General features: G+C 55.8%; 1 protein-coding gene across 4 annotated transcripts; it reads right to left on the reverse strand.

The window, feature by feature from the left end:
* Positions 1-3125: 3125 nt before the first annotated feature.
* On the reverse strand, positions 3126-14324 carry INSIG1 (insulin induced gene 1). 4 transcript variants are annotated; one of them, XM_045863991.2, is made up of 6 exons: positions 14066-14196; positions 13111-13539; positions 10801-10925; positions 9417-9583; positions 8980-9079; positions 3126-5081 (listed from the first exon to the last, which is right to left on the reverse strand). In XM_045863991.2, the coding sequence occupies exons 2-6, from the start codon at positions 13511-13513 to the stop codon at positions 5052-5054; spliced, it is 825 nt and encodes a 274-aa protein (XP_045719947.1). In that variant the 5' UTR covers positions 13514-13539; positions 14066-14196; the 3' UTR covers positions 3126-5051. The 4 variants fall into 4 exon arrangements, with proteins under 4 accessions (XP_045719947.1, XP_064431751.1, XP_064431752.1 ...); XM_064575681.1 differs by having other exon boundaries at positions 8980-9099; XM_064575682.1 differs by lacking the exon at positions 13111-13539 and having other exon boundaries at positions 14066-14324.
* Positions 14325-14539: the final 215 nt, after the last annotated feature.

A 14539-nucleotide genomic window follows, 5' to 3' on the forward strand; every position in this document is an offset into this window, starting at 1 on the left:
TATGTGGATCTTAGGAAACACAACAATTTCATTTATGAGAAACCTTCCAATGGGGCTTTTCTGTGTGCCCAGATTTCTTAAAGGACTCGTTGCTAATCCTATAATGTGAAATAAAGTGCAGACTCTCCCCCCCTTTCAGATGTGAAACTTTGAAATGATCTTTCCATGACTTGTTGGCATGTTGACCTTTTTCCAGATGGCTTGGCCAGCTAGTGGGGGTCCGAGGGAGACGTGGATAGTGAGGTGTGGTGGGGGGGAGAAGGCAAGTCCCAGAGCTGGCCGGGCAGGCCGCTCCTGTGGAGGCCTACGGATTCCAGCAGCGTGTGTGAGCGCAGGCTCGCACCCCTCCCCAGGGCTGGCCGCGGGAACGAGGACTCGGGAGGCGGCTCGTGAGGGGCACAGCTGCCCTCCTCAGCCCGCGATCCTGCTCCGAGCTCAGTCCTGCACCTGCCCTGCCCTCCTTGGGTCTTTGTAACTGAGGTGATTGACAGGAAGCTAGGGGACAGGGTGAAGCTGTGGGCCCCGAGCGGGAGAGAACGAGGACGGGTACGAAGGCGGGCGGAAGGCCAACGAGGCACAAGGTGAAGGATGGCCACAGACCTCCCGGGTGCAAAGCACACAGCACTGTGCCTGGAACAGGCGGGTGCTAAGGGTGTCGCGTGGGGCGGCGGCCGCGGGTTCTCATGACATTCAGAGCCAGCAGCCGGTGTCACCCCGGGTTGGATCCCGACAGCCCCGCCGGCCTCGGCTGGTGGAGGCTGGAGGCAGGAGGTGTGGATGGCCCAGTGCAGCCCAGCCCCACGCCTGGGAAAACTCGTCCACGGCGCCACGGCCCTCGCTGACATTGTGCACAGGGCGACAGGACGACCCAGGGCAGTCAGAACCTCGTTGGGGGTGGCGGTAAGAACAGCCAACCGTGTCTCACTGGTGAAAAGCCTGCACGAAAACGTGACCGCTTCACGTCGAAGCTCCACCAATGAGAGATCCTAACCACCCGATTTAGGTTCTCGTTCACCGACTGGAGCTCACGGGGGAAGGGCCGCAGCTGTGCTGGTGGACGGTCGGGGCGCAGCGCCCAGGAGCAGCGCCATGGCGGCTGACGGACGCCGGAGCCAACGGATCCACCTATTCAACACTCTTCCGACAAGTGTTCACAGGTGACAGCCAGACCCGAGGCGCTGGGCAGGGCGGCTCACAGCGGGGGAGGACGAGGGCAGCAGTCACGGCTCAGGTGGTCATGCGGACAGGCCCCTGCGGCCTGGGGAGCTTCGGGGAGATGAATGCGAGGGATGCTGGCTGGGGTCTGAGCAGCACAGCTGTGACGGGGAAGTGACTTCAGTGGACCGAGCTGCGTGTCTTCCTCGTCTTCTGAACCTGAGAACGTGCATCCCGAGGAACAACAGAACTGTAGAGCACTAGTCAAACAGGTGCCAAAACACCAAAATCCAGCATCCAAGGAACGGAAAGAGTAATGAAACCCACGTGTCGTGAGGGGCCACGGTTTTGTCTTCAAAATCACGTCTGGGCTGGCCATGCCCCCGTGGCCCTGCCCCCGACACCCCCGTGCTCCCCAGCCCACCTGGCCCCAGCACTCGGCGGCTTCTATAAATGCCTGGGTGAGAAACTCCTCGGGTGTCAATCTTATGAAGAAAATCCACAGAGCACCCACCATGTTCGGGTGTCAGGATTGGATAGATTTCATCCATCTGTCTCTGCCTATTTTGGCCGCATTCAGGGACCAATAAGAAAACCCTCCTGCGTTGGGGCGCCTGGGTGGCTCAGTTGTTGAGCGTCTGCATTTGGCTCAGGTCATGATCCCAGGGTCCTGGGATTGAGCCTCACATCAGGCTCCATGCTCAGTGGAGAGCCTGCTTCTCCCTCTCCCTCTGCCTGCCGCCCTGCCTACTTACGATCTCTCTCTCGGTCAAATAAATGAATAAAATCTTAAAAAATAAATAAATAAATCCCTCGTGTGGCTAATTTATTGCTTATCATCAGCCCACCTCCTGTTCAAAAGCAGGCCTGATGGGAGATTAGTGGCGAGTGGGCCAGAACCTTATTGCATAGTATGTACTGAAGCAGAATTTTAATATCTTTATTAATCTTTTACAATATAATGCTTTTCGGAGAGCCCAACTTTGCCAGCTACATTATTACAGAGAAAGCGGAAACTCAGAGAGTTGTTAGCAAAAGGTCTGTTTTAACACATGAAATAGAAAGGTTTATTTATTTTTAAAAATTATTTTATCTTAGAGAGCGGGGGAGAGAGAATCTCAAGCAGGCTCCGCACTCAATGCAGAGCCCGACGTGGGGCTCGATCCCACGACCCTGAGACCCTGACCCGAGCTGCCCAGGCGTCCCAGGCAAGGCAGGTCTAGATTCCCGTTGGCTCCCTTCCCTCACTGTTGTACCAGCGTGAAGGGATTGCCTGTAGCAAGGGTGGGACGGCGCCAGGGCACCGAGTGACGAGCATCCTGGGTCAGTCTTTGACCTCCAGAAACTCTTCGGCTGAGGCTGGAGGGGACTCAAAACCAGCCGAGTCCCTGCACTCAGACTCGCCCGTGCAGCTGACCGAGGGGGCAAGAAGGAATCTGTGAACAGCGAGCCTCGCCCATAACCAAACGGGATGGCGGATTCCTCGCCCGCCGACCCACCAACGGTCCCGGAAGCGCCCCGCTCCCAGACTGTCAAACCTGGACTTGGACGGTTTGGCACGGGTGTTGCTGTGCTGGAGACACGTGGACCCCCCTTGCGTGGGATTCGAGTCTCTGTGGTGAGGGAAATGTCTGCTGGTGGTCACTTTTCCTGGGCTCTATTTGCAGGCAGACCCCTATCTCGGATGGGGAGAAGCGGCCCTTCACCCCCAGACGGAGCACAGCTCTCCTGGGCCAGGGCGGAGCCAGGCCCGGGCAGATGCCCCCCTGCCAGAGTTGGGGGGTGCAATGTCTGCTGCCAATCACCTCCCACCGGAAGGAAAAACACACTCGAGTAGTGCTTCCCCAGGAGTACTTATATAAACATTTAGTCAAGTTTGAAGAGCTGTAAGGTATTTTCCCATTCCAAATTCTAACATCCCACACAAAGCCCCCTCCACCCCTTTAAAGAAAATCTCATAAACACCATAATTGGTTTTGAACCTTTAATAAGAGTAAAAAATGAATGCAAAAAGAACACAGTGCTGAAAACTTAGTATGAATGTGAATCTCACTAGATGTTTGTATCCGGTATAGTGCAAATTTTGTTCATAATATCTTACATTTTTACAAACGCAAATCACTTTGGTTCATATACTTGCTATAAAGTATTGGCAAAAAAATTCTTCAGATTCACATTTTTTGGCTACATTATTTCTAACAGAGTTTTACTTCCAGTTTCAGAGAAAAAAATACTTACTGTTTGTACATGATCAAGTATATTTTAAAGATTCAATTATTTCTTTCACCTAACAACTTCTGGTTTTTTATAAAATGCTGACCTCCTCCTTGAAAAATCTTTTCACGCAGCTGATCATCCATCTTCACTTTCAGAAAACACGTAAGGGGTCAGTGTGAAGTTCGGAATGATCCCGTTTTCTTTTACACAAAATTCCTCTAAAACAGATCAGCTACACAGTCGCCTACAATTTACTCCAAGGTATTTTTCTCAGAACAAAACCAAATAACCGCAACGAGATCACTGCGCGAGCGGAACCGAGGGCGCATGTCTGTAGCCGCGGCCACCAGGCCCTCCGACCCCCGTCCTGCCCATCGCCCGTTTCTAGTCAAAAGGAGTCTCGTAATGAAGTCACTTTCACAGAATTTAAAACAAAAACATTTAAATTGCAAAGTACAAAAAGGTAAATTTGTAAGTAAAAATGACAAGTCTACTAAACCCACACAACTGGAGTATTTCAAAGGACCAGGGCTCAGTGGAGGGCACAACAGAGTAACTTCATAACTGAAAGAAATTATTGCTGAATTCTGCCTCCATGCAGCACTGAAATGAATGGAGAACCCTCTTTAACCTCTCACACGTTAAAAAAAAATAAATATTTAAGAGAATACAAGGCTCAGATTGGTTTTCATATACATTGCACTTGACGTTTGAGACCCAATCCTTGCAAAGTGGGTCTAGGATGGTCTATGCCATTCAGTGAATACATTGTGCTCACCAATATCTGTGAGTATTTAGAGACACCCAATGTTCCATGTGGCGGCGTGTGCACGCATCGTCTACAAGGCAATCACAGATTGCAGATTCCATAGGGCTGTGGGAGAATCGCCACGTCTGTTCTGGAGGATGGAGGAAACCACACAGGACTCTGGCTCACTAGGACTGAGATACACGGCAGACGGGACTCCCTCAGAGGATCATGGATTTTGGATGAAACTTCTCAAGTATCGAGGTGGGAATTCCAGAACGTCACAGTGTGGCCTACGGCCTTCACTGCCCTCTGTGCTCGGTAAGATTGTCTGCACAAAACTCCGCGGGAGGAAGGAGAGCACGGCTGTGCGCTGTGGTACACACGTGTCGCACGTGAGCGTGAAGCGTCTCAGCACCGCGGCCGCACACGAGCGGCCTCCCTGCGCTCACCGCCACTTCTCTTTTTACACAACCCTAGTTTTAAAAAATCTCTTGGATAAATATTATTCCTATTTTTCCACACTTCACCTTTGTTAAGCACCATCAAGCTATCCCCCGTGGGCACCGACACAAAACCAACAGCTGGTAATCAGGCTTTAGTTCAAGGCTGTGAAATACGGCAACTTGCTTTTAATAACGTAAATGAGATCGAATACTCGGGAAGCCGTGCCCGCCCGCACTCCCGCGCCCGCCTGGGGTCGCGTCTCCAGAGCGGACACGGGCATGGACGCGGCAAGCAAGGTACCATTTCAAGAGAAGCAGTGCTTCCCCACTCGCTATTCTAAGACAGGTGAGTTATTTTTCCGGGAGTCACTGGTACAATCAGCCCAATCTAAATGGATCACTGAGAAAAAAGATAATCTTTGTCACAATCCAACGTCACAGACTTTCTTCCCAAATCTTGGCTCTGCTCCGGTGGGTTAGAAGACTCAGTCGCTATGTGGCTTTTCAGGAACCCCCTACACGGGAAGAGAGGGAGAACATTAGCCCCGCACGTGTGTGCAGAGAAACTCCTCTGACAGAGGGGACGGTGGGGACAGGAAGTTTGGGAGCCCCGGGCACAGAAGACAGCCCCCCGCCCGTGACGACCTCACCGCCCTCGGCTGGGAGCCGCGAAGCTGCTGCGCGAGTGCAGACAGGGCTAAACCCGCCCCTGAAGGGAGGGCGCAGGGGTGCGGGCGGTGGCACGGGGAGGCTCGTGCACTGTGGTCTAGAAAGCACGCTCTTCTGGGCACCATCAGTCTGCTCCTAAGGACCTTTACGACAGCGGGCAGTCTGCTGAGACACTCCTGGCTCGGGACGCAGAGGGACGCCTGTGCCCGTGCTTCCTAGTCTGAGCCTCACGACAACGCCTGCAGGTGCCCGCGTGCCCCCGCTCTCGGGTGCTCCCCACTCTCGGGTGCTGCCCGCTCTTCAGTACTCCCCACTCTAGGGTGCTCCCCGCTCTCCGGGTGCTCCCCACTTTTGTTTGCTCCCCGCTCTCGGGTGCTGCCCGCTCTCCGATGCTCCCCGCTCTTGGGTGCTCCCCACTCTCGGGTGCTCCCCGCTCTCGGGTGCTCCCCGCTCTCCGGGTGCTCCCCACTTTTGTTTGCTCCCCGCTCTCGGGTGTTGCGCGGCGATTCCCAGCGCAGGGCTGAGGTCTCACTGAGGGAGGAGCAGCTCCAACGACCAAGGGCCTCTGTTGAGGTCACAAGGCCACTGAAGGGCACGGGAGGACCTCCGGCGAATGTTTTCTTCCCCGAACCCATGTGGCCCACCGGCCTCCCCCACCTAGGCACCCGTCCTGTAGGACTTCGGATGAACGCCACCAGTCAGCGACAGAAGCCCAAGACTGTCCTGTGTCTGATGTGGGGGAAGCACAGTGAGGGGGCCGCCAGGAGTTTTCAGGTGCTAATTCCTACCCAGGGAAACACAGACGTAAGATCTGGTCATCTGAAAGCACGATGAGCTGCTGGCTACAAACATGGGAAAGGTCCTAAACAAAGGTCGCCTAGAGAAACCCGGGGGCAGACCCACTGCACGTGGGACGCAGAGAAGGTGGGTTTGCCACCCACGGTGCCCGGGAGACTACGGCCAGGTCTGGTGTTAGCGCAGGGACACAAGTGACCACCGACAAGAGCGATCGCTCAGCCTGGGTCGGATGGGACACCGGGTGCGCTGCCTGACAGCAGCATGTCCCGGGGCAGCAGGGGACCCCTGTGACGCCAGGGCACCGCACAGACACCGGCACAGTCCCCAGGAAGGGCCGCCGGCCGCCGCATGCCAGCAGGGCGGGCGTCACACCCCGGGCGCGCTGGCCTCGCGTTCCCTCCCTCCGCACGTGCTCGGGTGAGCAGCTGGCCTTCCTGGCCGCTCTCCCCACCGTCTTCACATCGGGAGACAGCAGGTCCCACTTCAAACTGCTGCCGCGAAGATTGGACGAGCCGACACAGCCCTCAGAAAGGACACGGCCTTGCTACAGCCCTCGGCGGCCGAGGGGTGGCCCTCACCCATGGGAAAGAGTCAGTTCTCCGCTGCCAGGAATCCTGCAGCCTGGGCCACGAGAAGCAGAGCCACACATCCCCTGCCCTGGGGCAGCTTGACGCCTTAACGTTTTAAAAGACTCGAAGCTCTTCCATACAATCATGCTACAGGCTCACCATTTTCTCTTAAACATAGGGCAGGCAAACGACTACCACATGGAGGAAGTTACTTGAACCACTGAACGGAGCCCGCGTGCAGCTTTGGGACGTGGCTTCCCTGCTCCCTCATCCACACCCTCCACAGGCTCCAAGTTCCTACACAATACGTGCGTTTCTGATTATAAAAGTAATGCTTTGGGGCGCCTGGGTGGCTCAGATGGTTAAGCGTCTGCCTTCGGCTCAGGTCATGATCCTGGAGTCCTGGGATCGAGTCCCGCATCGGGCTTCTGACTCAGCGGGGAGTCTGCTTCTTCCTCTCCCTCTGCCTCTCCCACTGCTCATGCTCTCTCTCTCTATCTCTGTGTCTCAAATGAATAAATAAAATCTTAAAAAAAAAAAAAAAAGTAATGCTTTTACTGTAACTTTTTTAATGAGGACTGGAAAAATCTAACGAGCTCTAAAAACCATGCACAGTTCTACTTCCCAAAAGTAGCTGCTTCTAACCCGTTCCAGAGCCCATCTCCCACCCCCCACTCACGAGGCCGGTCTCCTCACCAGAGAGGCAAGTGCTGCCCGCCAAGTCAGACAGACCCGTGCTACAGAATGGGGATTAAACCTGGCTCCGCACTCTCAGGTGGCCCCAACTCCCCGAAGCCGCCGGAAGCCGCGCTCCAACACGGAGCTTCCCCCAGCACGAACACAGCTGCCCGCACAACTGAGGACGGTCTCACTCACGCTCACCTGTCCCGAGCTCTCCACCCAGAGAATGGGGGCCTTGCTGTCTCCCTCCCCTGGAGCGGCCACTCGCCGTCAGCAGCTCCCGTCCCAGGCGACAGGATGGCCGGCAGTGCCCCTGGTCCAGGGGAAGGAAGCCCCCACTTCTGACCCTGCTAACTCTCCCTGTAGCTGGGGCCCAGGGGGAGGGAGCTGCATGCTTATGGATGGAAACAATGGCACGTGGGGTGGGTGCAGAGACTTGAGAAGTCCACTCATTCTCATGACCTGGGAGGGAAGGTGACTATCATGCCTCTCATTTCAAGGTACGGTAAGAACATCCTTATACAAGTCCCCCCGCTCTTAAAGACTAAAAGGGAAGAGCAAGCACTGGTGGATGGACAGTGGACGGATGGTGGACAGATGGTGGACCTGCCGAGTTCTACTCGGAAAACCAGTCAGTGGGCTGGGCAGGAGGGAGTCAGCGCACGCGTGTCCCGTGCAAGTCAATATAAGCGAGCCAAGTCCTCTGACCCTCATTGGAGCTGCGAGAAACTGTATTTTCATCAAGTTCCCTTCTGGGCGCTGGCTCCTTGGAACTGGAAGGGGTGGAGGGAGGGACGAGGAACTCCGGAACCAGTGGGACAGTGCTACACATTCCATCTTTCAGAACTTAGTTCTATCTCTGTGAACCAGCCACGCAGCCTTCAAATTCAACTCCCACAAGTATCAGCAGGCACAAATAGACGTCCTGTTCTATAAACAGCCTGAGGGACCAAGACAAGTTTTCTGCGAACGCCCCAGGGCTGATCTCTGAGGGCAGTGGCCCTCGTAAGACCCCGCAGTTCTCTTCAGTTCGTTTCACTGCAGCCCTAGAGTCAAAGTCAACTCGAAAGAACAGTTAATGTCCACACTTAATTTTCTCTTACTGAAGTGTTGAAATGTGAATGTTTACTACTGAAGAGAACTGCCAAAATGATCCCAGACTTCCTTTGCCTTTCCGGCTCTCAGAAATGGCTCCACGCTCTGGGAGTCCGTCTTCCCTGCGACGCCGAGCCAGGCCCGCCAGGCCCACCGATCCCAGGAAGGACAGGGCTTGCCTACCCAGGCCCAGACCTGGGCGCAGGGTCTCCGCGGCGTCTGCTGCCCTGGCATCACCTGCCCCCGCGTGAGGGCAGGGGCCTCGTTATCAACCATTAGCCCTTTCAGTGACCACACGCTGCCAGTTACTAGAGTAGTTGAGAGCTCAGAAAAGCCACTGAACGCATCCATTACATGCAGGGCTGCCCACAACTCTGCTTGCTTTCCAGCTCATCATGCGTTTACAAATCCCCTGAATCTTTATAATTTAGCAAAGAGCTGCATTGGTATTGCTACTTATTTTTTTAAACGTACGCTCTTCTCAGTAGTCGTTCCTGACTCTCAACTAGACATTGACCAGCACACGTTACAGTGACTCGTGCAAAGCCAGCCTAGGAGGCCAGTACCTGCCGTGCCAGGGGCAGACCGCGTCACCACGTACCATAGCCAGTTGCCGGCCTATGTTGCCCACGGTGACACCTCCCGAGAAGAAGATACACGGCAGCCAGGAGCGGATGTAGAGAAAATCCGGGGATGTGTACCTGCCGAGAGAGCAGAGGGACTTGTGCCCGAGCCGTCAGCTTCCCTGGGCTCGGATGGCCTCCGGGCTAAGACCCCCTTCAGCGGGGAGACACAGGTCACCCGGCTACCGCAACGGGCCGCGGGCCGGTCACGTCTGCATGCTGCACCCCGAGATCAAGTTACAGACGCTACGCTGTTAACGTGCAAATCGACAATAAGCAGCATTTTTGAGACTTTCCTGCCCAAACCGGCCTCATGTTATATAAATAAAACATGACATCCAGCTGAGTGGGTGTTTTTAACAAAAGTGAAGTTACAGCTTCTGGACACAGTCGCTATTCGAGAGCACATACTTACTGATAGACACCATTGTATACCAGCAGCTGAGTGATCAGAGTGGCCAGGAAGGCGATGGTGATCCCAAGCCCGAGGCCGCTTCTCGAACGGTCAAATGTCCACCAAAGGCCCAAAGACAGGGCTGCTAATGTCAAGGAGAGCTGGACATTATTGGCAAAATCCAATTTCTGGTGATGCAAGGTTAAGGAAAAGTTCAGTGATTTTTAAGATGATTAAAATAAGCCAAAGGAAAAAACCCAACCAACCAAGCAAAACACAACACCCCAGATCCTACACGTATGTTTTCATTATTATCCACCACATAACTCTCCATCCAAAAAACCTGCCCAGGCTGCTGCAGAAAGGCTTTGCTGGGTACGAGGATGCCATGATCAGGACGCCTCTGGATCACATGCTTGGATAGTTCATCTACAAGGAGACATTCTCAAAGCTGTAGCTGCAAGCATTTAGACCACAAAACAGCGTATTTTGCTAAGTCCTCTATAGTCCCAGTCCCATTTTTTGTTTTGATTAGTAACCTGAACTGAGCAAATACACTCCTCTCCCCATGTCTCCTTGGACACGTCATCAGGTGTCATTCTACGTTACACATTTCCACAGTCTGTGGAGACACAGCTGCTTTTCATCACACTACTGATCAGCTGGTGAAAAAAACCAATGTTGTCAGAGCTAAGGTATCTTATAGTATCCTGTCTTGACGCTCGAATCATTAAAATACAGGTAGAGCAGATTTAAGAAACAGTAACTCTGAAAATACCTTCCCCTAAGATTTTGAAATGGACTCTAGTTGTGCTAAAGAAACCCAAAGTCTTGAGACCTGGGAAACTATGGCCTGTCCTTCCTGACAAACACACTAACGTACACACACGTAACACAGTCTGTGCGATGCATTTCACCCGAGGACTCGGGAAGTCTAGGGACCTTCCGTTAAGAATCCTACTGCAGAGGACACCACCTTTGCCTGGCCCTGAAACTTGGTGGTCAGAGCCAGGGAGGCGGCAGAGAAGCAGAGACCGGTTTCTCTTCAACCTCTAGAAGCGGCCCAAGAACAGGGACCCCCAGCCACTTCTCCCTGGGCCAGACACCAGGTCTTCACAACAGAAGGATGTAAGGTGGGCATGTGAGAGGGAATTTACAAAACCCACTCCAAGGAACCAGAAGATACTACCACACAACAGAGAAAGTCCTCTCTGCTTCTGGTATTATTTTAAGTTTCCCGAACCACTTCGAAAACACTTGCTAAGTAGAAACCAAGCAACACGCTTTAAAGTAAGAGTTGGAAGAAGACCATTCAGCGAACCTATGAGATAATATATGCTCATTAAAGGGAACAAACGTTTCAGCATGTGAGCTGAGGAAACGCAGCACATCCGTGGAAGGATACAGCACTGGCGTGGTTGATGCCAACAAACACAGCCACGCAGCGCATCACGCTGGCCCACTCCCGCTTAAACTTGTGCGGCTCCCCGAGGTGACTGTCGATGCAGGGGTACAGCAAGCCCACAACAGCTGGTAAAAAAACAACAACATAGTATTAGAATATACCAGCTTTCAAGGATATGATTTCTACGTGGCAATTCCTAACATGTTATTCAAATCAGTTCTTTTCCTAGAAAAATGTATGTCCTATAATACAGCATTTTAATTTAGACTAATTTTATATTTTTGTTTTCCTTGAGTACAAACAAAAGGCTCACGTTGTTTTGAGAAACTTAAAATAGAATTGCTGTTCTTCAGTTTCATTAGGCACGGACTTGAATCAGGCAGGGGGGGTTAATTATCCATATAATGCTATGACAAGTCAGCCATGCTGAGCGTCCCCCGAGTCCAGGTCCTGACCTGTGGGAATAGCTTGGGACCAGGCTCAGAAAACCAGGCCCCCCTGTTCCCTGCAGGCTCCGATGGGGCCTGGATCCTCATGTTTGTTCCCTCATGTGTAAAATGACGAGGGTTATGTAACTAGAAGGCGGAGTAGGAAGAGCTTACTGTGGTCTGGAAGAGTTAGGGAATTTTCACAGGCACAGAATTTTAAAGCATGAGGACAAAGAGAATTTAGACAGGGGGTGGGTGTGGCATTCCAGGACAGAAGTAAAATGGACAAAGTGAAGGCAGGAACAGGGCGCTTGGTGGCTGGTGGGGATCCAGGCCCCTGGGACCAACTGTGGGACGCAAGGCTCAGCACCTAAAGTCACCCAAGTGCGGAGGCTTGAAAGCCATGGGGCAGTTCCACCTGGTGTCCGTGAAAGAGGTAACTAGTTCAGGTTCCTGAACAGAGAAACAAGAGACACAATTCTGGCAAAACACTCAATGGGAGAGTTTCAGTTTCAATTTCGTATTACATTTTATCAAGTTCTAATTTTAGAGTTTTGAAAATTGGAACCCAAACAATTCTAGAACTTATTTTCCTGTAACTTAATCTTACCTTTTAAGGTTAAAGGCTAGAGGTACAAATGTACTGTGGGATTTTGCCCTCTGCCTACCTGATAATTTTTTTTTTTTTTAAAGGAGGTATGAGAAACTATGTTTCAGATAGTCCTAGAATCCCTTGAAGCTTCAATCGCAAATAAAGCCTAACCTAAAATATTTCATTTTTAAGATCAGATTTTTGATTCAAAGAAAGAACTGCTGTACCATATGGGCATGAAACATGGGATCTGCATCTAGGTAAGTTTCCCAAAAAGGATTTTTAATAGGATAACCATGTGCTTAAAGGGTTTAGGGAGGCTAAGTAGTACCCTATCTTCCTAAGAACAGAGATGAAAGCAGTCTACCCACCAAGTAGCTGCAGTATCCCCCCAGTGATGTGTCCTGGCTAGAAGGCCCCACTCCGAGCCCTGTGCCATCCAGCTGTGCTCAGTGGGTCTGCTGCCAATGGGATGTGTCTCCACGCAGGGGACACACCCAGACGCCAGGGAGGCAGTGTGCAGCGTGATGCACAGCAGCCCTGCCATTTACTGGGTCCCCTTAGACAGGGATGCTTAAGATCTCTGTGACTTAGTTTCCACATCTGTGAAATGGAGCCACAGCAGAGTGCTGTTGTAAGGAGTGAGCAAAGCAAAGCACATCGAACACAAAGCGAGCAGTCCATAAACGCTGGCTACACAGCCAACAGCAGGGCACACCTGCCCAGACCAGGTCCCACTTGGAGAGACCTGTGTTCTGCCCAGCAGAGCGTGGCATGCTGAGGGCAGGGGCCGGAACGCCCCCTCTGTACTCCCACAGCTGGTGCAGTGGAGGCCGCAGCAAACACCTGACAGCGAGCTCATCGATGAACGCTGCTCGACCTCAGAAGCGCTCAGTGGTCATCCCAGCTGAGACCAAACATGCATTGTCATAAAAGCAGCCAGGGAGCAGAACAAGTCCAAGAAGTCAGCGCGCCCGTCCACAGGGACTCCGGCCAGCGGCACCCGGGTGGCGGACTGGCCATCCCCTCCGCGCGCCGCCCCCGCCCTGCCGGCCCATGTGACGGTTTGTTTTCGGTGTCCGGCGGGTAGCGTGTTCGAGCGTCCGGCCAATGGCAGCGAGGCCGCGCCGCTCACCAGTTCTCGGGCCACCAATCCCGGGCCCGCTCGGCCAGGGGACCGCGGCGGGCTATACGCGCGGCCCCCGGGCCAGGTCGGCGGGAGACCGGCCCGGCGCCCCCGCGGGCCCCCGTGCCCGCCACCGCTCCGAGCGGCCCCCTCCTTGCACTCACCGGCCGCCGTCCCGCAGCACGGGGGGACCCACCAGGCCGACGAGAAGATGGTGGCGATGACCTCCTCGGGGAACAGGGTGACGTTCCGCTGCACCTGCAGCAGGTTGAGCACCAGGGCCAGCACGACCCCCACCGAGAACAGCACCAGGCTCCGCTGCACCAGGTGGTGGTGCCAGCTGCCGGGGGGGCCGCCGCTGGCGCCGCGACCCCCCGCCCCGGGGCTGCGAGGCCCGCGGGCGGGCGCGGAGTCGGGGTCCGGGCCGCGGCGGGCCGCCAGCGCGGCGGGGCTGAGCATGTCTCCCACTTTGGCCGCCAGCCCTCCGGCCCCGGCTCCAGGGAGGCCTCGGTGCCTGGCGCCCTGGGCACAGGAACAGCTCCAGCAGTGGTCGTCCAGCCTGGGCATCGGTCACCGGGGGCGGGCCGGCGCTCCTGCAGGGAGAGGGGGCGGGGGACGGAGCCCCGTCAAGTTCGCTGGCGAGGGGCGCGCGGGTCCGGGGCGGCCGTCGGACGGATGGCGATGCCCACTCATCGCGGCTCGGCCGGGAGAGCCCGGGCCCCCGGGGCGCCTGCAGACTGCGCGACCCGCGCCGCAGGTCCCGCGGGGAGGGCCCACCTGAGCGCGCACGGGCTGGGGGCGGCGGCGGCCAGGTGTCCGGCGCGCCCGCGCGCTGCCCCGCACCGGAGCGGGCCCACGAGTGCCCTCCGCACGCACCTCTAGTGCTGGCCCGTCCAGTCCCAAAGTTTGCCACACCTCGTCCGCGCGCAGCGCAAGTTACCAGGGGCCCCGGACGGAGGGGGGCTAAGCCGGCCCACCGGGGTCAGGGGTGCAGCCCCGCCCCGGGGCCGGGCTGGGGTCCGTCCAGCTCCCGGGAGGGGGTGGGGGCGCCCCGACCTCCCCACCCCCGCCCCCGCCCAGAGGCTCCCGACCCGAGAGCCCCCTACACGCCCCGCGTACCTGTCCGAGGGGCGCCCGCGCGGGCTCGCGGAAGAACGAGGTCAAGGCCCGGACCGCCTGGAGTTGGGCCCGTGGCGCGGGGCGCGCGGCGCAGCTTATAAGGCGGGCGGCGGGGTCCCGGATCACGTGAGCCTACCCGGCCCGCCGCCTGGGGCGTGGCTCCCGCGCGCCCCGCCCCGCCCGCGCGCCCGTCCGCTCGCGGTCTGGTGAGGCGGCTGCGGCCAATCCGGGGCGCGCGGCCCATATGACGTCAGCACACGCCACCACCGCCTCGCGCCCGGCGCTGGCTCGGGAGCGCGGACGGCTGGCGGGCGGACGGCCGGAGGGGCTGCGGGGCCCTGCCGGGCGGGCCTGGGAGGGAAGAGCGGGCCTCCCGGGAGCGGGTGGGTGGCGTCTCTCGGTCGGACGACCTGGGCTCCCGGTCCTCGCCCGGACGTGGCGCACGGATGAGCCTCCGCTGCCAACCGGGCCCCC

Source organism: Mirounga angustirostris, unplaced genomic scaffold (assembly GCF_029215605.1).
Source record: "Mirounga angustirostris isolate CCGP_5_RB_7025 unplaced genomic scaffold, mMirAng1.0.hap1 SCAF_12, whole genome shotgun sequence".
Taxonomy (NCBI): domain Eukaryota; kingdom Metazoa; phylum Chordata; class Mammalia; order Carnivora; family Phocidae; genus Mirounga; species Mirounga angustirostris.